The sequence below is a fragment of the Protopterus annectens genome, chromosome 15.part0 (assembly GCF_019279795.1).
Source record: "Protopterus annectens isolate FY-2018-M chromosome 15.part0, PAN1.0, whole genome shotgun sequence".
In the NCBI taxonomy this organism is placed as follows: domain Eukaryota; kingdom Metazoa; phylum Chordata; order Ceratodontiformes; family Protopteridae; genus Protopterus; species Protopterus annectens.
The window spans coordinates 364,619,213-364,641,058 of record NC_056749.1 but is presented as its reverse complement, the minus strand read 5'-3'; the positions used below and the strand labels follow the sequence as shown (position 1 = coordinate 364,641,058).

Sequence of the window (21,846 nt, the reverse complement as noted above, 5' to 3'; positions counted from 1 at the left end):
TCTGTGGTTATGATCTGAACAGGATGAGGTAGACGAAAGGGATTCCCCTTCGTTTAAAGCACAAGTCCTGGACCACCAGAGGAACTCTTTTTGGAGGCAGGGAATCAGAGGTATTGTTTCCAGGCTGTGGTACTGCTGAGACCATACACTCTTTAGGTACCATTGAAGTTTTCTCATATGAAGCCTTGCATTTGGGATCAACAGGATGCAAGAAGCCATGTAGCCCAATGTCTGCAGGAATTTCCTTGCAGTGAGCCGAGTTAAAGTAGCCCAGGTCTTGAAAATTGATGCCAGCTGTACTTGCTTTTCTGGAGTAAGGAAGGCCCTTTGTAAGCTTGTGTTTAGAAGAGCTCCCAAAAAGATCATTTGTTGAGAGGGGATCAAATGCGACTTTTTTGTGTTCACTGAAAATCCCAGAAGTAGGAGAAGATGCTGAACAAACTGCAGATGTTGAAGTAAAAGATCCTTGCTGTCCGCCTGAATAAGGCAGTCGTCCAGATAGGGGTAAATTTGAATCCCTTGGAGTCTGCAATAAGCTACTACTGGAGCCAGACACTTGGTAAAGACTCTGGGCGCAGTAGATAAGCCAAAGGGCAGTACAGAGAATTGAAAGTGTCTCGAACCTGCCTTGAATCGGAGGTATTTTCTGTATTCCTGCCTGATGGGAATGTGTAAATAGGCTTCCTTCAAGTCCAATGTCACCATCCAAGCATCCTGGGAGAGCATGGGAAGAAGTTGTTGCAGAGTAAGCATCTTGAATTTTGGAATCTGCAGAAAGGTATTTAATACTGAGAGATCCAGAATAGGTCTCCATGAGTTTTGTTTCCTTGGGACCAGAAATAGTCTTGAGTAAAAACCTTTTCCCATCTCTGGAAGTGGAACAGGTTTTATGGCTCTCATGGCCAATAAAGCGTCCACTTGATTTAAGGCCTCTGACCATTGATGTTTTGGCAGATCCGGCCAACCCGAAGACCTTGGCAGAGTATGAAAGTGGAATTTGTAGCCTCTTAAAATCACGTCTAAAACCCATTTGTCCTGGGTAATAAGAGTCCAATTTTGGTAGAAAAGAGAAAGTTTTCCTCCGAGAGGGGCTTCCAGGCAAGGAGGACCTGTAGCCCAACGGAGAGAGTCATTGGGTCTGCTTCTTTTGTGATTGAGGTCTGTCTTCTCCCCTTCTAGGTGAAGAAGCAGTCCATTGCCTTGACCTGTAAGAGGCCTGAGCCTGCGCCCGACCTCTAGAGTGTCTATATCTTCCCCTTTGAGGCCTGTCAGATGTGGGAAAGGACCAATTTTTGGAGGGCCAATTTCTAGAAAATCTAGGAGGCTGAACTTGTAAAAAATCCTTGACAGTCTGCATAGATTTTGCTTTTTCTTCCATCTTTTTAATAACCTCCTCAGCCTTGGATCCAAATAAAACATCATGCTGAACAGGGGCATCTAACAGTTTAGCCTTAACCTGCTCAGGTAAATTCTGCTCACGAAGCCAAGCATGTCTCCTGATAACAGTACCAGAGGCTGCGGCCCTGCAAGAAGTTTCCAAGGCATCAAAACCACAATGTAAACTATGTTTGCTAACTTGTTCAGTTGCATGCAATACATCCTGTAATTCCTTGTCCTCTGCACATGCAGGAAAGGTAGAGAGCCTTTGCTTTAAAACAGACAAAAGAAATTGCTGATACTTGAACATGTGAAACTGGCAATTTAAAGCTCTAATAGAAAGAGTAGCAGAAGTGTAAACCTTTTTGCCCCACCTGTCCAAGGCACGAGAATCCTTTTCAGAGGGAATACGATTTTTTGATGAAGCGGCCTTAGCAGCCCTAGAACCCTGAGAAATGGTTTCAGGATCAGCAGAAGGGTTCTTAAATAAGAATTGATGGGAGTCAGGGACTCTGTAAAATCTATCAGGCTTAGAAGGAGCAGGCGGCAAGGAATCAGGATTCAGGTTAGCTTCAGAAAAAGCATCATCCACAATATCAAGTACAGGAGGAATAGCCAAAGGTCTGTGTTGAGGGAGAAGGAAAAATTCCCTAAGTCTCTTCTTAGAAGCAGAATAATCCTGACCTTCCCAATGAAAATGCTCCCTCATCTCATGTAAGGTTTCCCCAAAAGAGAAATCTTCAGGGGGAGAAGCAGAGGGAATAGAGTCCTCTGCATCAGAATCCTCATAAGGAGGAAAAGAATAACCCTGGTCAGAGGAAGAAACAGAAGACACAGAAGCCTGATCAGATGAATCATAAGGAATATCCTTGTCTAGGCCTTTTTTCTGGAGGAGGGTGAGAACCCCTAATCATTGTCAGTAAATCTTCAGCCATCCGTAGTAATTGCTTCTGGGACTTGGGAGCTGTATCCGAGGAAGCTTGAGAAGAAACCCTTGGCTTAACAGGAGTCTTTGACTTTGCCTTTGTCTTTGTAGAAATAGTGATATGAGAAGGCCTGAAAACCCCCTCAGAAGCCGGTATCTGCACAGCGGTTCCAGACCCATCTGAAGGAGCGACGTCCGAAGGTCCTGCAGCAGATAAAATACTAGGCCTAGAAGGCTCCCCATGGGAGTCCGTGTCGGCCATCGGTTCCGAAGTGGCGGACGACAGGGGCTGCAAAAGCACCTCACTGACGACCGCCGAACCCGAAGCTGGCTCCGGCTGCAAAGTATCTTGTTTGGACCTCGGAGGCCTATCCTTGTCCTTGCGTTTCTTTTGAATTCTGGTTGTTGGTAAAGTATCCGACGACATCCTATAATTGAATAGTCTACCGAAATAATTCAAGGCCCAATCGTACCTATGCTTGATAGTGCGAGAATTAAACCTGGCACAGAACCGACAGCAAGAAACATCGTGGTCAGGGCCTAAGCAAGGTAGACAGTAAGAGTGGAAATCTTTATGAGGTATTTGTTTTCCACATGATATACAATTATTAACTTTCTGACATCGGAAGAGCAAGAAAAAAGTTTCCCCAACGGGGTACTTAGCTTGAGAAGAGAAGTAGAAAACTTCGGACCGAAGACAATCAAAGCACGTTGTCCTGAATGCGCCAACCAACGACTTGCGAGCTGCTTTCCACCGCACGGCAAGAAAGACTGGAGAAGATGGCATCGGCTGTCAGCTTTATACCTCTGCGTTCTGACGTCAGGGTACTTGCTGGTACAGCCGACGCCGGACCCAGACTTTGGAATTCTGGCCGACTTCGGGCTGCCTGCCGGCAGGAACACCCTAAAGTTATGACTGCAACAGTGAAACACGAAGAACATCTGCTCACATACTAGCAAACATTTAGAAAAACCTTCAAACTAGATCACATGTCAATGAACAAATAAAACACCTTCTGATTTTTTTTTTTAAATACAACACTGTTGGCTAATACAGCAAATGAAAAACACAAACAAATGTAAAAATATGAATAAGAAAATGCCCAAAAGTGGCTAAAAATATGTAAAGCAGAATGTATAAAATAATGAGTGTGCTAAAAAAGCATGTTTGAGAAATTAAACAGCATAAAATCGGAGTTTTAAAATGCTGACAATAGAAACTGTCATCAAGACCTGGATGTGAATGAGCATTCAGCTTAATCTGCCATTTTAATTTCTTAGCTTCTATCAGGTCACCCCATGGTACTCCCCTGTTTTTTTTGTAACAATATCAATCCCTACAAATTCAAAACTATGTCCTAGATTTTTCAAAATATGTTTGAAAAGTCCATTGTTGGCATTTTGATTCCCAATGTCTAAAGAATGTTCGTAATGAGGTCCTTGAACCGCCTCTGTGTTTTCCCAATGTAAAAACAATTACAGTATTTACATAGGGCTAAACAGATGACCCCCACAGGGTTACAAGTGCAATAAAAAGAGATTTTTATGAAGATGTTTTTTACCCTAACAGTACTCTTCTCTAAAATATACCTGCACTGGTTGCAGAAACTGCATCTAAAAGTACCCTGTTTTTTGTGGGAACACTCCCAGCTATCATTTCCTTTCTCTAAATAATTTTTTATAGCTCTTTTCTATAGACAATTTGAGGACCCATCTTCAAAGAGTTTGATGTGTCCTTCAAAACAAGAGAAAACATTCCAGTTTTCTTCAGGATTGCAAAAATGATGTCATGATCAATATTAATAGTAACAAATGACTGGGTAAAATCTCTGCTGACAGACTTGTGATTACTTAATGCTGCCTTATATCCCACATCCGAAAGTAATAGTGGTTTTTAAAACAGTCAGTCTTTTTGTTACTTCTCTACATACATTCTGAATAGGACTTGTAGAGTATCCTCAGGAATGAAACGGATAAGTTAATTTCTGAGCTTCTGCATTGAATGTGCCATCTTCTGAAACCATGCAAGTTAACTTCATGAATTATCCCTTCACAATCCCCCTTTTTTGGTGTTCAGGGTGGGAACTAGAATAGTGCAGCAAACTGTCAGAGTAACTGGGCTATCTGTAAATGTTACTTACCAACCCTCTTATAGGCTACATCTTCATTCTGACTAAGTCTTCGATACATACAAAAACAAAAGCACTCAATATTAATAAACTTGTATTTAACAGTTTGCGGTAATTCTGTTTCTTTACTCTGTTTCGGTTTTGTGGCTAAGTCTCATCTGTGGTTCCTGGTTTGTTGTGAAGCTGAAGATCTAATGTCTTCTTTCTGCTTTTTCTTTTTCAGCATTGAGGGACATCAGAAACAGGGAACTTTGGAGGACATGGCGGCTTCCACAAGAGTTTTCAATCATTTATTCTCTACGTAAATGTTTAGAGAACAGAAATAACTCCCTTAAAGTTTGAAAAAAGCCTGAAAAATGATATAGTCCATTATGATATACTCTAGTCCTAAGGAAAAAAAAAAGACACTGTGAATATCTGTCTTTGCAAGGAATTGGCGGCTCTGATGAAATTTAACAAAATTACAATACAGAAATATGGAGGAGAGAGTCCCCAGTGGGTAGTTTGCTTTCACTCACAGTGGCAAACTGGTTCCTTTTGACTGGCTGACAGACTTGCATCTTTGTTTCCCAGACTGATGGCAAGAAAAGTTGAGGACTTTGACATCGGTACATCCTTTATGTACCAACATACAGCACTCATGCAAAGGCCTAAGGTTAGAAGGATGGTGTTTAAAGGAGCGCCTCAGCTTTGGCACACTGCCCAGATGTATGGTATCTTTGGCAAGGTGCATCCAATTTGTCAGTATTATTACATCAGTGATATAATGAATATTTGTAGCATTACCTCAGTTTGAAAAACATGACCCTTTTCCTCAATGTAAACAAACAAATCCTGACTTCAAGTATAGAGTCCTTCAATTAAATAATTTTTCCAGCTCCAGCAAATGCATTTTTAGAAATCTGAAGAATAAGGGGAGGGAGAACAATGCAAATAACCACTTTCTTTTAAAGGATTATATAGGCCTATGACTTACAGAAAGATCAGGATAAGCAGTTTCATCTCCTTCCTCAATCTCATAAAAAGTGATGGTCTCTTCCATTCCACGAGGTTCTTCATCATCAGGTACATACCCATACTGATATTCTTTATTCATGCACTGCATCTGCCTTCGACTTCGACTATATGAACTGAATGAAAAGAAAAAAGTTATATCATGGACAGAAATTCAGTTGCATCTCTAACAGTACATGCTACAATAATATAAAGAAGCCATAATTAGACAGTGAAAAGACCAAACAAAACACTAAGGATTGTTCAAATCATTTTGTTTGGTCTATTGTAGTATTTTTATACCTCCTTTCATAGAAATAAATATTGCAAATGCATACAAAAGTAAATGAAAAAAAATAAACTAAGAAAAAGACAAATTAAACTAGAGCTAGTGGCTATCGGGTGTTCAATATCTCACACTACAGACAATTCACACAAGTCAGTCCATGTACTACTTTGTCTTACGGATGTGGAAGTCACCAGAATATGCAGAGAAAACACACCAAACAGCATAGGTGCCAGAAGCTGTTGAAGACTTGGGGGGGGGGGGGGCAGAGGGTGAGAGAGCAGCACTTGGTGATCTAAATAGGGCTATTTTTAAAACTATTTACTACCACAACACAGGTTCACTTGGAGGATATTTACAATTAGCCAATTCCCTTTTGGTGCCTGACTTAGCATTTCCCGATTGTACTGCGGTGGTGGTGCTGCAGTAGCGTTGTCGCCGCACAGTTGGACGTTGCACGTTCGATTCTCAGTTAGAGCGTCTTCTGTGTGTCGACATGCGTAAATGGCCGTTCCTTCATTGAAGGTTGTGCGTTAGGCCCGGCAAGCCAGCACGCAAAAATCTACTGCCAATCATTAGCGGACCAGAGTTCCGCTGTGGCAACCCCTAACCGGGAAAAGCCAAAAGACTTACTACTTAACATGTCCTGATTGTCTTACCTATCCCCATGGCTGATAAAAAGAAGTTATGTACCTACCATAACGTTCCATGTTAGTTGTCTTCTTCTCGCCTTCTTTCTTGCTGGTTAGGTTCGGAGCCGATCTTCGGCTCCAATTCGGCCATCTTCAAAGGCTCGAGAGCTGCATACTGGCTCGAGGCCAACCCATATCCCATGATGCCTGGCGCTAGATACCCAGATCTCATTTGGTAAGGCTAACTGCAGACATAATAAAGGAAAAGATCCTATCCTAGAATATATAAAACCTCCAGAGAGGCTACTAGACAGAGGAATAGCCAGAGAAGACTCAGCCAGCGAACAAAAACCAGAGAGAACTCTTCTCGGTCTACAAGGATAGGGGGATGGAGGGTGTGACACAAGAAAGAAGGCGCGAAGAAGATAGCTAACATGGAACGTTATGGTAGGTACATAACTTCTTTATGTTAAGTTGTCTATCTCGCCTTCATTCTTGCTGGTTGGGACAGCGTCCCTAGCACCTAAAACCCTGGGTGGCTCATCGGAACAAACTCTTCAGAACAGTGGAACCAAAATCAGCTCTGTTCCTGGAAACCAAATCCAACTTATAATGCGAAATAAAAGTGTGTGGGTTGGCCCACATAGCCGCAGCACAAATAGATTCCATGGGCAACCTCACCTGAAAGGCCACAGAAGTGGCTAAAGCTCTGGTGGAGTGATCTTTTGGTTTAACAGGTAATTCTTTATTCCTCAGTTGATAGATAAATGTGATGATAGAAGTCAACCACCTGGACAAGGTTACTTTTGAGACTGGAAGACCTTGTTTACCCTCAGCATAGGAAAGGAAAAGTTGGTCCGATTTCCTGATATCTTTCGTTCTGTGCAAATAAAGGCGTAGTTGCCTGTGAACATCTAACTGGTGCAATTTGTATTCTGCCCTGTTGGAGTGGTTGGGAAAAACACAGGAAGGTCTATGGACTGATTCAAGTTATTTTCTGAAGAGACCTTAGGAAGAAAGGAAGGATTAGTCCTGAGAGCAACCCTATCATTGTGGAATACTAGGTACGGAGGACAGGAACAAAGAGCCTGCAGTTCCGAAACTCTTCTGGCTGAAGTAATGGCTACCAGAAAGTGTGTTTTACATGATAGAAACTTCAGGGAACAAGAAGATGCAGATTCAAAGGGAGGCAATATTAGAGAAGCTAAAATCAAATTTAGATCCCACGGAGGTGGAGGATCTCTCACTGGAGGCCTGAGCAGAGTGGTACCTTTAAGAAAAGCTTTACACAGCTTATGCAACATATTTCCCGACAGGCCAATGTGAAAATTGGAAATTGCAGCTAACTGAACTCTAACAGTAGCGGAAGCAGACCCAGAATGGAAGTGTTCCGCAAGAAAATCCAAAATATGGTGTATAGGGGCTGAAAAGGAGTCTATACTCTTAGCCTCTGCCCAGAAAGAAAAACGTTTCCACTTACTAGCGGTAGACTTGTGCGATGATAAAATAATTTCCCGCACAGACGGGGAGATATCTGGAAGCCTGGCTAAGGTTGGAAGTGGAGCAACCAAGCAGTGAGCTGGAGAGATTGCAGAGATTGGTGCAGCCCGCCTGATTGATGGATCAGAAGGTCTGGAACTGGGTCCAGAGTCCAAGGCTGCTCGGGAAGATGATGCAGGAACGGGAACCATATTTGTCGAGGCCAATAAGGAGCAATGAGGATCATTTTGCAGCCCAAAATGGTAGCTTTCTGTATCAGTTTTGGAATAAGGGGAAACGGAGGGAATGCATAAAGAAGTCCCTGATGCCAATCGTGGACTGGAGCATCTCTGGGGGAATGTCCGGGAAGTGGAAGGAGAGAAGAATTTGTTGCATTTGCTGTTGAAGGGGGTGGCAAAAAGGTCGCAAGGCTGGCCCCATTTGAGGAATATTTGGTCCGCAACTACTTGATTCAGAGACCACTCGTGAGGCATGAGAATTGCTCTGCTCAGCCTGTCTGCTATGACGTTGGACTTCCCAGGGATGTGCGCTGCGATCAGAAACCACTGGGAAGAGATCGCCCACTGCCAGAGTCTGAGTGCTTCTTGACATAGGGGGTAGGACTTGGTTCCACCCTGCTTGTTGATGTACCAACACTACTGACATATTGTCCATTTGAAATGCAATGGTCCCGGTAGGAAGAAAGTCCTGTAGAGCTTGCAAGGCTAGAAGCACGGCCCTCATCTCCAAGACATTTATGTGCAGGTGGTACTCGTGAGGTTGCCAGGTGCCTTGGACTGTCCTGCCCTGATAATGCCCCCCCCACCCGATCAGGGAAGCGTCCGTGGTAACCGTAGCAACTGGAGGGGGAAGTACAAATGGTCTGCCTAGGGGTACTGATGTGGAAGCCATCCACCACGTAAAGTGCTTTTTGCATGCTTCTGTGATCATAATCATGTGAGACATGGGAAGCTGCTGGAAGAACCATTGGGTGAAAAGCAGCCACTAAAGAGGAACAAGTATGATAGCTGCTGCCATGAGACCTAGAGTTTGGAGGACGAACCTGGCTTGAATTCTCTTGCATGCTAATAAGACCTGTACATGTAGACGAATCACTAATGCCCTGTCTGGTGGAAAGCTCGCTGACATGTCTTTTGTATTTAAATTTGCTCCTATAAAGGTGATAGACTGACAGGGCAACAATGCAGACTTTTTGAAATTTATTGAGATACCTAGTCTGGAGCAAGTGTCGATAGTGAAGTCTCTGGCTCGTAGAAGGTGATGCCTGGTGGTAGCAGTAAGGAACCAGTCATCTAGATATGGAAACACCTGGAATCCTTGCCGTCTCAGGTGAGCGGTAACTACTGCCATGCATTTGGTGAACACCCGGGGGACTGTGGTGAGACCAAAGGGCAGAGCTCTGAACTGGTAATGGCTGGCTCCCAGCCGGAAGTGGAGGAATCTTCTGGAGAGTCTGTCCATTTTGACGTGGTAGTACACGTCCTGAACATCTATAGAGCACATCCAATTGTCCTGACCCAGAAAGGGCATAATGGACTGTAGTGCGACCATCCAAAACTTGGTTCTTTGTACAGACCTGTTCAGTCTGCTGAGATCCAGAATGAGTCTCTAGCCCCGTCTTTTTTGGTACCAAAAAGAACCTTGAGTAAATTCCGGATCCTTGCTGGCCTGCTGGATGGCTCTTTTTCTTAGCAGTTCTGAAATTTCTTGTACTGCTTGATCCCTTAGATTGGGTGAACATCCGGAAGGGACTTGTATGACTTTACGGGAGTGTGAACAAAGGGTATTCTGTAGCCCCCGGATATAACTGACCGTACCCATTTGTCTTGTGTTATGTCTTGCCATGCTCTTGGGTACAGTGATAATCTTCCCCCGACTGCCTCCGGAGGTGAGCAGTCGGGCAACCCTTCAGGGATGGTGGGAGGGCTTCTCAGAGAAGGATTCTCTGCTGCCCTGGTTTTGCAGACCCCTCTGCCATGAGGGCGGCATCTATTATTGTTCCCTCCTCTGCCCCTGGATGGGAACTCACCACGTGTGTCCGGCAAGGCTCCCTGAGATTTCCAGAACCACATCTTTCCGTTCTTCTGACCCTTGGGATATGGTCTGGAAGGAGTGGAAAAATGGACTCCCATGGCAGAGAGAGTCTTGCCTTCCTCCTTCACCTGTGATCCAAAAAGAGAAGAACCATCAAAGGGGGGGTGTTGGTGAAAGATACTCTGAAAGGTTCCGCAAAGTTACATAGCTGCATCCAAGCATGTCTCCTTAGAGCAACACCTGTGCCTGTGGCTCTACTCGCACCATCGGCTGCATAAGAAATGAGCCTCATGGAGGAGTTCACCACTGAATTAAGAGTCGTCAGCTGGGAGGCTGCCTTAGCCCGGGCCCCCTCAGCTGATGGATCTTGGAGGGTATCTCCAAGCTCTTTAAGGAGATCCCTTTGAAGGCAGGTAAAGTAGCACAAGTAATTCAGAGACCTCATAGAAAAGGTCGCTGAAGAGAACATCCACTTCCCGTATCTGTCCATCGTCCTGGACTCCTTGTTAGGAGGATGGACAGATGAAGTTTCAGCTAACTCCTTCTTCGTGGCCGCCGCTACCACCATGGCATCAACAGGGACACCTTTGGTCAAAAACTGTTTATCCTGTGGTGCCATTATGAATTTAGCAGGCCTTGAGAGTGGGTTCCACTGTGTCTGGAGTGGACCATCCCTTCAGAGCCACCACATACATGAGTGGGTCGAAAGGCGGAGACACCCAGGAGGTGGAAGATCGGGATCCAAACGCTTAGGCTTAGGGTACTCCAGTTCCCCCTCTGCCTAAGCACCTCAAGGATGTCTGAAAAGGAGACATCTTCAGAGGGGGATCTCGGGGACCCTTCCGAATCCAAGTCGGTATCTGATGTGACAGACTAAGGGGAGTCAACATGCTTCCTCTTGCATTTCCTCTTACGAGGTGGCTCCTCTAAATGATCAGGGAAGGCCTCGGAAGAGGAAGATACACCCAAGGGGGTGCCCTAGAGCATTGATTCCCCACACATAGGGTCTGGAGGAGGGACAGAGGCAGACGCAGGCACCATAGTGGGAGAAGCCAGTGGGGATGATCGTGGGGCTGACTCAGGAGCCAGCATGTTTCTCATGACCTTGAAGGCATCCCTGCTCGGATGCTGAGAAGGCTCCGGTTCCGAAGAGACCATAATCCCTCTCCGCACCGAGGGGGACGGCTCTGAAGCAGATGTAGGAGCCGAGCTCCCCTGCGCCGAAGCTCTGAGAGGGAGAACTCTGTCGGACAAGGGTCCGATGCTACACGACCCCTCGGAGCCGACGAGGGAGTCTTGGCGCCCAGACCCTTCAAAGGACGGTACCAAGGAAGTGATCGGAGCCGATGATGGAACCGAAGCAGAAGGTATCGGTGCTGACAGTTCCACGACCCGAACCCCAATGAACTCCGGCTCAGAGCTCAAGGAAGGAGTCAGAGGAGGAATAACTGCAGATATGGAAGGAGCAGACACCTGAGGGGGGGGCTGGACAACATTTTTGCTAGGGCCTGCGATTTTAATAGCCTACTGACCACTCTCTCCACGTCATGATCGGATAGTCTTGAGGACCGGGAAGAGTGGGACCTATGACCGTGCTCCGATTGGAGCAGAGGAGACCACGGAGCCGAGCGTATCGACTCCAGGGAGGGAGACCTAGATCTCTTTCAACTTCCAGTTGGCTCCGAAGGGAGGGTCGGAACTGACTGGGAGGCAGGTAAATCAGTTCCGGCTGGAACAGAGGCTGAAGGAACAGCTTCACCCATCGACTGCTCCGAACTGGGAGCCGAAGATTTTGGTGGCTTAGAGGCCTTCACGGGCTGAGTCTTTGCCGGTGAATCCTGTTTGAGTAATCCACGTAGGATTAACTTATTTTTACGCTCCTGCAGGACTCTTGGGCTGAAGGCATGGCAAACCGAAGAGTCCTGCAAGTGCACGGCGCTGAGACAATAGACACAAGTAGTGTGACCATCTGTCAGAGACATCTTCTGACAGCATGAATCACACTTTTTGAATCCGGACACCTTGGTATCCTTGCACATACTTAAAGAAGGGGATACCAAAACACCATACACAACTATAACAATTTGAGTATAATAACTATAACACACACAAAGTTACCACACCCAAAAACAGTCAATGATACACAATAGTCTAACAAAAACAAATAGACTAAGTAAATACTAACTATATATATATATATATATATATATATATATATATATATATATTTTTTTTTTTTTAAGAGAAAATAGGTCAGCCTCTAACTTAAACGGCTACTTCAGAAAAGAGAGAGGGGGGAGGGGAAAACTCTAACTGAAACAAGTTTTCTGAAGGGATAGGGGAAATTTAAGAAAGAAAACTACAAATATATATATATATATATATATATATATATATATATATATATATCTAAAGATTAACTTGTATAAACAATCTACACTAACAAACTATCAATTTTTATAATAAAATGACTAAATAATGAAAATATACGACCTGAGCCAGTAGACAACCTCGCAGCAGAAGCGGCAAACGAGATCTGAGTATCTAGCGCCAGGCATCATGGGATATGGGGTGGCCTCGAGCCAGTATGCAGCTCTCGAGATTTTGAAGATGGCAGAGTTGAAGCCAAGGATCGGCTACGAACCCAACCAGCAAGAATGAAGGCAAGATAGACAAATTAACATTTGTATATTAGCCCTAGTGAGAACAACTGTGATCATACCATAAATAATTTGAGGGGACCCATGTAAGGGAAGCAGCATTTAGAAACTTCCTCTATCCATTAGTGTCACAAGGGGCAATCCTAGGCTACATTTTCTATTACCCATCCTTAGATCCAAGCTGCATTTGAATATGGACAGGGATGAGCTTTGTTTTACTTGAATAGATAGTCTGTTCTGGAACAGTGGTAGCCTCTATAATATATATCCATCTCTCTACAACATTCAGTTTAGATACCTGGACTGAGTATTTCTGATGCCATTTGACTTGCTGATGTTCAGTGGGTCCATCTGTATTAGGTCGGAGGATGCCTTGAATGCCACACACATCACCTCTAAAGCATGCTGTAGGATACTGAGTATAGTGAAAAATCTGAGGTGGTCCATGCAAGATCTATTGCTTAGGACTTGTATCCTTTTAGTAAGATATCTCTGTGGGTATTCCAATTGTTGCATGGGTCTGGACAGATGCATGCCAAAGTGGGCATTATACAAAATGATTGACCTAATGAGGGTTTTGTAAAGGGGGAACAACATCATCTCTAGATCTAGTCACAATCAATTTGTTTATAAGCTGTGCAACACAGAAAGCCTTTCTTATGACTCTGGGCACATGTTAGTCAAAAGTTAGGTCTATGACTTTTTTCTATAAACCCTCTTTTGTATTTGAATAGCTGACTTTCAATGAAGGGGAGATTAGCTAAAATGCTGTACTTTATTTAAAAAGGCTGCATACATTAAATAGTTAAGTAAATGCACAATTTTAAAACAGGAATGCCATTGTTGTATTATTCATAACCCAGAGCCTTTTTTCCCAAGCAGGGCTCATAAGCCCTGGGTAATTAGGTGACTGAGGTCATTAGCAAACCATTGTCTAAACCTACGTGTTAAACTACTAGAGGCCGAGACATTTCAAGGCTACTACAAAACTGAAATCATGATAAACAATGCGAGTTAAAGTAGCTTATGGTGTATAATAAATTCACATTTCTGTAGACGCACTTTGTTATAAACCAGCCTTAAAGCAAGCCATTTTGAAGTTGCCAGGAGAGAAGCCTTTAAGGTACAAGGGATTTGATTTTTCTCTTGATGTCCATGGCAGGTATAACTAAACCTTTTTCAAGAGTAGTAAACTTTGCCAGTGGCTACAAAGAAATTGTCCTAAAATAAATATGCTGCTGTATTACTCTTATTAAAGATTAGACAGAAAAGCACATTATATTGCACTCCTTTATTGTCTGGTACAAAGTGTTGCTGCTTTTACTGGAATACAAGTGGTTTCTACTGTACCACCCCCGTTTAGGAAGTTTTTATATCTGCTGTGACTTCCTTATCCATGCATAGTTTACAACCAGTTTACTAATGAACCGGTGTGACACCATTTTATCTCCATTACACATTTTGTGGATACTGTTCCATTTACCACATGTAATACATTCATATATGTTTGTTATTGATTTGTGCACGCTTTATGTTAGTAACTGTACTACTGTATTTATTAGGGTCAAAAATTAAAAACCTCTAATACAAAGTTAAATTCAAAGGCATATGGCTAGCAGCTTCTATCAATTTCTAAGTGCTATAGACCAAAAATCAGCAATCATTATGTGTGTGAGATTTTATTTGAGTGGTACAGCAGCCACTGAAAAAACAACAGATTCCAGCAGTAAATGAACAGACAAATAACATTTGTGACGGACAGGAGATCAAAAAGAGACGGTAATCAGAGATTCCAGCAGTAAATGAACAGACAAATAACATTTGTGACGGACAGGAGATCAAAAAGAGACGGTAATCAGAAACTACTGGTTTATGCAAGACAGTGCATCCTCCGTGCCTTATATCCCACATTCCTTTCAAAGCTGCCGTCACCCGAAGAAAAGATAAATCAGTGTTTGTCCACACACCCATCACAAGCAGTGTGCCTTTTTCTGATTCAGACCTCAACATCCATCCATTCATGCATTCATCCATTCATGCATCCATCCACCCATCTCTTTTGCAGTACCACTCCAGTTTATGGGAAGTCCCCTTGTGTTAATGAAACCCCCCAAAATCAGGATTACAGTTGTTAAATAACTAAAATCATTTTCAAAAGCAGCTACACTTTAAGAAAACATTATCTATATATTTTCTATGCATTATCATCATTACTATTAAGGGTATTCTCTCTCTATGCATTACTACTACTATTAAGGGTATTATCGCTATGCATTATTAAGGGAATGATCTGTCTGTCTTTTTGGCTTTTCCCGGTTAGGGGTTGCCACAGCGGAACTCTGGTCCGCTAATGATCGGCAGTAGATTTTTTATGGTGCCAAGTTTCCAGCCCGACGACCAACCTGTGTCGGCTCCTAGAGTCCTTGAGCAGCGCCCAGGATGTCAGAGTGAATAGAGCTGAAGAAACTGGAGCAGGCGTCGACTCGGAAGGCTCCACAAATCAGAAAGTCTGACTCCTCTGGCTCTGAAGGACTGGTACGGCTCAGAGGAGGAAGAGATCCAGTCTTCGGCTCCGAAGCCGCCTGAGTCGCAGCCGATAATTTGGCGATGGCTGGTGCCTGTAGAAGCTTCTGCACCACCCGATACACATCCAAATCAGATAGGCTAACAGAAAATTGATATGATCGAATCAATGGTACTGACTGGAGTAGAGGTGATTTAGGAATTTCTGATACCGGTTCCAAAACTGGGGAATGGCTCCAAAAAGAGAAGGCAGTCTGCTCCGAGACCTGGAGGCTAAGTCATAGACTCTCTTGATTTTTCTGATTTTTTTGAATCCACAGACGTCTTGGAGGACTTTGAGGACTTACTAGATCCATTCTGGACACTCAAAGCCTCCTGGAAAGGAGGTTTCAACAACCCCCTGCCAATAAGCTTCCTTTTCCTCTCTTGGAGGATTCTAAAGGAAAAAGAATGACATATAGAACATGTTTCTTGTAAGTGCAAGGCACCCAAGCAGTAGACAGAATTCACATGGCAGTCATTAACAGACATCTTTTGGCCACATTTAGGGCATTTTTTAAACCCTGACTTAGGGTGTTTGTCCTTATCAGCCATGACTGAAAAATTGGACACACCCAACAACAATATGGATTAGCCCTCTAATAAAAAAGGCTAAATAAACACATTAACACAAGCCCTTAAACTAAGTCCAACAACAAGCAGAAATGTAAATAAGCCTTCTAATACAAAGAGGCTAAATACAATCTCACAAGCCTTTAACTAGCCTAGAAATTTGCACACACTTCTATCAGATATATCAAAGAACTAAAATTTTAATTTAAAGCTGTGACAAAGGTCACTAAGTAAGCACACAATACTATTTGTTTGTTTCTTTAGGCTTTTCCTGGTTAGGGTTCACCACAGCAGAACTCTGGTCCGCTAATGATTGGCAGTAGATTTTGAAGTGCTGGCTTGCCGGGCCTAACGCACAACCTTCAACGAAGGAACGCCTATTCACACATGCCGCCACACAGAAGACGCTCTGAGAATCGAACGGGCAACGTCTAACTGTGAGGCGACAACGCTACCGCAGCACCACCACCGCTGTACAAGCACACAATGCTATTAACAACCAAAAAAGGAGATGAAGTCACAAACCATTTAGCCAGAAATCTAAATTGGCCTAATAAAAAACAAGGCCAAGTAACTAAGCAATAAAAGGCACACAAGGGAAAGGGAAACTACAATATGAAGCTGTAAGAGCTTAACTAACTAATATTCTAGAAATATGAAAAATATTTTGAAATATAAGAAAAATAAGGCTTTTACTGACCCGAGCTAGTAGAACCTCTGATCAGTTGGAGCAGCAAACTAGATCTGAGGTAACTAAGTGCATCATGGGATAGGGACTTGGCCTCGAGCTATTTGGAAACCTTGAGCTGTGCAATAGGCCGACTCAAAGCCGAGGGATCGGCTCCGAACCCATCAGTAAAGAATGAGCGGCAAGATAGAACTTCGCATTCCATATTAGCGTGTACAATGCATACATGGAAATCTGTGTTTTGGGTCTACCTTAAAGAAAAATTCCATTTTTTGTGGTATGAAGCTTCATTAATTTTTCCCCAAAAGACAAGTCTTGCAGCTATAAAAGTGGGGGGGGGGGGCTACCTCCCCCTAGCTCTATGGTTCAGGCGCCCATGAACAGGACATACAGACATCATTACAGAAATCACCATCAACAGAGAACCAGACTACAAATCATTTGCTGTGTACAACAATACTACCAAATGCATAACTGTGCCAAAAGAGCTATATTACCTGACAAAAAAAGTGCATACCCTAATACCTGGCAGCAGAAAACCATATGCAATTTTTATCCTTTTAAACAGGATCAAGAGAGAAAGTAAAAACATGTAATGTGAGAATTCAACTGGCCTAAAAACATTCATATTGTGCAGGGGTTTGAGATGAGTAAGTACATGATTGTAGTAGAGGTGAACGATAACAGTGGTTCAGGAAGTTTCTGCCCCCCACCAAACTGCAGAGTAAGTACTGAAGTAGTGGAGTGGTGTGCACTTGGGGAGATTCATCTACAACTTTGGAACGCTTGCAACATACATCTAAGTGTATAGTACAATTTCAAAAACTGGCACATTTCTTGTATATTGCTTCATTTACAAATTATAGCAAATCTAAAACCCACTTAGTACTGTCAAAAGAGGAAGAAAAAAAGTGCAGTGCGCACTTTATAGTAAGACTGTTAATGTTTCTACACTTATCACTTCATACTTGCAAGTAAACAGTACATGGATATTATACGCTCTAGAATGTGTCTACCTCCACATGCTATGATGCTGCACAGAGGATCAAATCATGTAATTGCATTTGAAGGTATACCAGTTAAACATCAAACTAATTAATAAACATTACTAGGCCAGAAGTTAAAAAAAAAGTTATCTACTCACCATAACATTTTATCTGTGTTGTCCATTTTCATTTAGTCTTGAAATATTGGTTTGGTTCTGAGCCTCAGAACAGACACTGTCGTTACTACAGCTCACAAAAGCAAAATACTATAGAGTTTATCCCTTACCCACAATGCTCCTCTCCTATTCCCCTCAGATCAAGTTTGCTGTAAACAGAATGAAAAAACGCAAAAGCCTTAAGACCATATCTAGAACCTTGTAAAAATAAGTAATATATATCCATTATCCATTCCACCAAAAACTTTATGGGCAGGGGGAAGGAAGGAGGTGAGTCAAGTATAAATGAAAATTGACAATACAGATGCAATGGTGAGTACATAACTTCTTTATCTGATGTCAATTTTTACTTTATCCTCCACATATGGGACAGAGTCCCCAGCTACCTTACACCTTGGGAGGACTCAAGGAAGGATATTCTTGAATACCATTGAACCAAATGCCGCTCTTCCCCTGGAGACCAATTCCAGTTTGTAATGCGTAATAAAGGTATGAGGAAAAGCCCAAGTTGCTGCTGCACACATCTCATCCAAAGAAGCTCTAGATTGAAAAACTGCTGACGTAGCTACAGCACTTGCAGAATGTGCCTTTAAAGACCCCCTAGGCAATTCAATTTTCTTATTATATAGACTAAAGAAATGCATTTTGTGAACCATCTGGCTAATGTCACTTTGCTCACTGGTTGGCCAAGTCTTGTAGATGAAAACTGCACAAATAGTTGGTCGGATTTTCTTAAATCCTTAATTCTGTGTAGATAGAAACATATGTCTGTGAACATCAAATAAATGGAGGCAATATTCACCTTCATTTGAAAGTTGGGAAAAAATACTGTTAAATTAATAATCTGATTAATGTTGGTCTCTGACACAACCTTAGGCAAAAAGAAAGGATTGGTTCTTAGCAAAACTCTTTGTGGAAAATCAGCAAAGAGGTTTACATAAAGCTTATATTACTGAAATTCTTCTGGCAGAAGTTATTGCCACTAGAAACATTTTTTTTCAGGTTAAAAACTTCAGAGCACATTCAGTTGATGGTTCAAAGGGAGGTTGAGCAATGGCTTGCAGCACTAAGTTGAGATCCCAAGGTGGGGTTGGATCTTTGTAAGGGGGTTTTAGCAAGAGTAATCATTTTAAGAAGGCCTTGCAAAGCTTATGAGAAGCCAGAGGATTCTTTATAACTATTATGGAAATTAGAAATAGCAGCTAATTGAATTTTTATGGTAGACTGGGAAGCACCTGCTTTAGAGTGTAGCTAAAAATTCTAGGATTTTATTGATGGGCACTGAAAAAGGATCAATACTGTTATCACAAGCCCAAAAGGTAAACCAACTCCATTTACTAGCATAGAGTAAGGGTAGCTGGCTTATGAGAGGCTAAGGGAATATGAAATACCAGGGAGGAAAGTAAGGGAAGCCTTGCTATTATCGGAATTGCAAAAAGCAAGCGGTCAGCTTGAGGTTCACAATGTTCAGATGGATTAGTCCCCCCCTGGATGGGAGAGAAGGTCTGGAGCCAGGTCCTACAATCCAAGGCTGTTGAATCAAATAAGGCCAGAGAAAGGGGAACTATCTGCTGAGGCCAACAAGGTGCAATGAGCATTACTTTGCTCTTTAGCCTGATTGGTTTCTGTATGAAGCATCTTTCAGTGACTCGCCAGGAGGGGGGGGGGATCAGGGCAGAATAGTTGCTGCACTTTTTTAAGGGAGAGGCAAATATGTTGCAGCAAGGATAGCCCAACTGACAGAAAACCCTTTATCTTCTTTGGACTGAGACACCACTCATGAGACAGGAGAATACATCTGCTTAGTTTGCCTGCTATTAAACCGGAACTCAAAGTAGTTGGAAGAGATCACCCACTGCCACACTGACAGCTTCTCAACAAAGGGGATAGGATTTGGTTCCTCCCTGTATGATGATGTACCAAGACCACTGACATACTGTCCATTCAAATTGCAACTGTTCCCGAAGGAAGAGCAGTCTGAAAGGCTTGCAACACTAAAAGCACTGCCCTTAGCTCCAGTACATTGATAAGCAAAGTCAGCCTCTGTATGGGACGAAGTGCCTTGAACAGTCTTGCCAAGAAAATGCCCCCCCACCTCATCTGGGAGGCGTCCGTGGTCACTATGGCTTAAGCATGTGATGCAAGAAAGGGGCAGCCTAGAAGGATATCTTCGGAATGCATCTACCCAATTAAATCTTGCCTGCAAATATTGGTGATCAAAATCAGGTCCGACATGGGTTGGTGTAACATTGACCATTAAGATGCTAATAACCATTTAAGTATCCTTATGTGATATCTTGCCAAAGGAACTAGAGTTACAGCTGCAACCATGGAACCCAGTGCTTGAAGGACCCAATGGTCAAATTTTTTGCTGTTTATTACTTTCTGTACCTGAACTCTTATTTTCTGCAATCTTATGGGGAGAAGAGAAACTACGGAAGTTTGAGTATTTAGCAGGGCTCCTATTAACTAAGTTCTGAGTTGGGGTCAATTTTGACTTCTCATAATTTACAGTTATTCACAGATAAGAACAAATGTGAAGTACATGGTCTCTTGCTTTTATAAACTGATGCCTGGTCGGAGCGGTAATGAGCCAGTCATCTAGATAAAGAAAAACTCTTAAATCCCTGCATTCTCAAGCGAGCTGCTACTACTGTCATACATTTGGTGAACACCCTGGGGGCTGTGGTGAGACCAAAGGGAACAACTTTGATCTGAGAGTAACTGGCTCCCAGCCAGAAGTGGAGGAAACTTCAGGATTGTTTGTACATTTTTATACGGTAATACACATCATGCAGATCTATTGAGTTGACACAGGCACAGGCTCACAACATGATAGGGACGGTGGACATGGGTCCAGGTTGACACTAACTTATGGGAGCAATATAGGTGATGTTTGTGCACTGATCAGAGGGAATTGGAATATTTTGACTAGTGATGTAAGTTTGAAGGGTATGCTAGGTGACAAACCGGTTTTTAGATATAAAAGAAATAAAAACTTGAAAGATTTACTTTGTAGGGAATAAGACTAAGACCAGTATGGATAATCTGGCTATCACTAAACAGGGCACTTTTCCATGTGGGCTATGCAAGGCGTGTGCTTATGTAGATAGTAGGGGTGTATTTGTGCATCCAGTTACTGGCAGACTGTTTGATCTGAAAGGGAGAGCAACATGCAGAACCACTGATGTGGTCTACTTGGCAGAGTGTCAATCCTGCACAAGTTTTTATGTGGGCAAGACCAATTGTATGTTTAAAGTTAGGGTCTTGCAGCACCTCTCTGCAATTAGAAATGGGGATACACGCAATGCGTTATATAGACATTTGACAGCTCATCCTACACACAGCTTCAAGTTTAAAGTGATAGTGAATGTGAAGTTGAATAAAAGAGGGGGAGACATTAAACAGTTAACAGAGCTAGCTGAGTCTAAATGGATAATTGAGCTTATGGCACACAGGAGTCCTGGGCTTAATGAAGTCATTCCTATGAGACCCACCCTTAAGAATAGGCGGGTTTTTTACTGATTTTTACTGATTTTTATTGGTTGTGCTGGTTTTAAAATGTTGGTTTTTGGGAGATGCTTTATCTGATGAAGGGCAGAGGCCCGAAAGCGCTCATCATTTGTGTATCTAATTTCAATAAACAGAAGGAGTTGGTCTTCGAGCAGTGTCCAGTCTCATTGGTTTTTAGATCTATTGAGCACATCTAATAGTCTACTTACAAAAATGGAATAACGGAATGTACCATGACCATCCAGAATTTGGTCTGATGAACTGATTTGTTCAGTACACTTAAATCCAAAATTGGTGTCCAGTCACCTGTCTTTTTTGACACGAAAAGGAATCTTGAATAAATTCCGGACGCTGTCTGGTTTGGCAGGACTCCATGAATGATTTTCTAGCAGTTTCTGGATTTCTAGAACTGCCTGTTCCCTCTGACTGTATGGAACATCTGGGATTTTTTTGCATACAGGAGGAGGAAAGAAAAAGGAGATTTTATAGCCTCTGTATATAATCCTCTGCACCCAAGCATCCAGAGGAAGACAACTGGGCCTCCTTTCAGGATCACCTGTAGAATTTACGAGAAAGAATCCCTGAAACCCTGATTTTGCAGGCCACCTTTGTGGCAAGGCAGCATCTTCCATTAAAATTCCCCCTCTACCCATGGGGAATTACCTCCATGTCTGTCCTGAAAAGGTCCTTGGGATATCTTGAACCACATTTTTCCACTGCTTCTCTAATTTCTACAGAATGGACATTTGAGTGGAAAGATGCAGAAAGGGTCTTTCCATCTTTCTCACACCTGGATAAAGTTTCTCTAACTT

The 21,846-nt window shown here is 42.8% G+C and overlaps 1 protein-coding gene across 1 annotated transcript in view; it reads right to left on the bottom strand.

The window, feature by feature from the left end:
- Positions 1-21,846, bottom strand: part of LOC122789830 (putative bifunctional UDP-N-acetylglucosamine transferase and deubiquitinase ALG13) — a 2,262,889-nt gene that overhangs the window by 1,608,169 nt on the left and 632,874 nt on the right. The window contains exon 6 of the mRNA XM_044057268.1: positions 5,408-5,561. Coding sequence (XP_043913203.1) covers positions 5,408-5,561 — 154 coding nt within the window. The remainder of the gene's footprint in view (positions 1-5,407; positions 5,562-21,846) is intronic.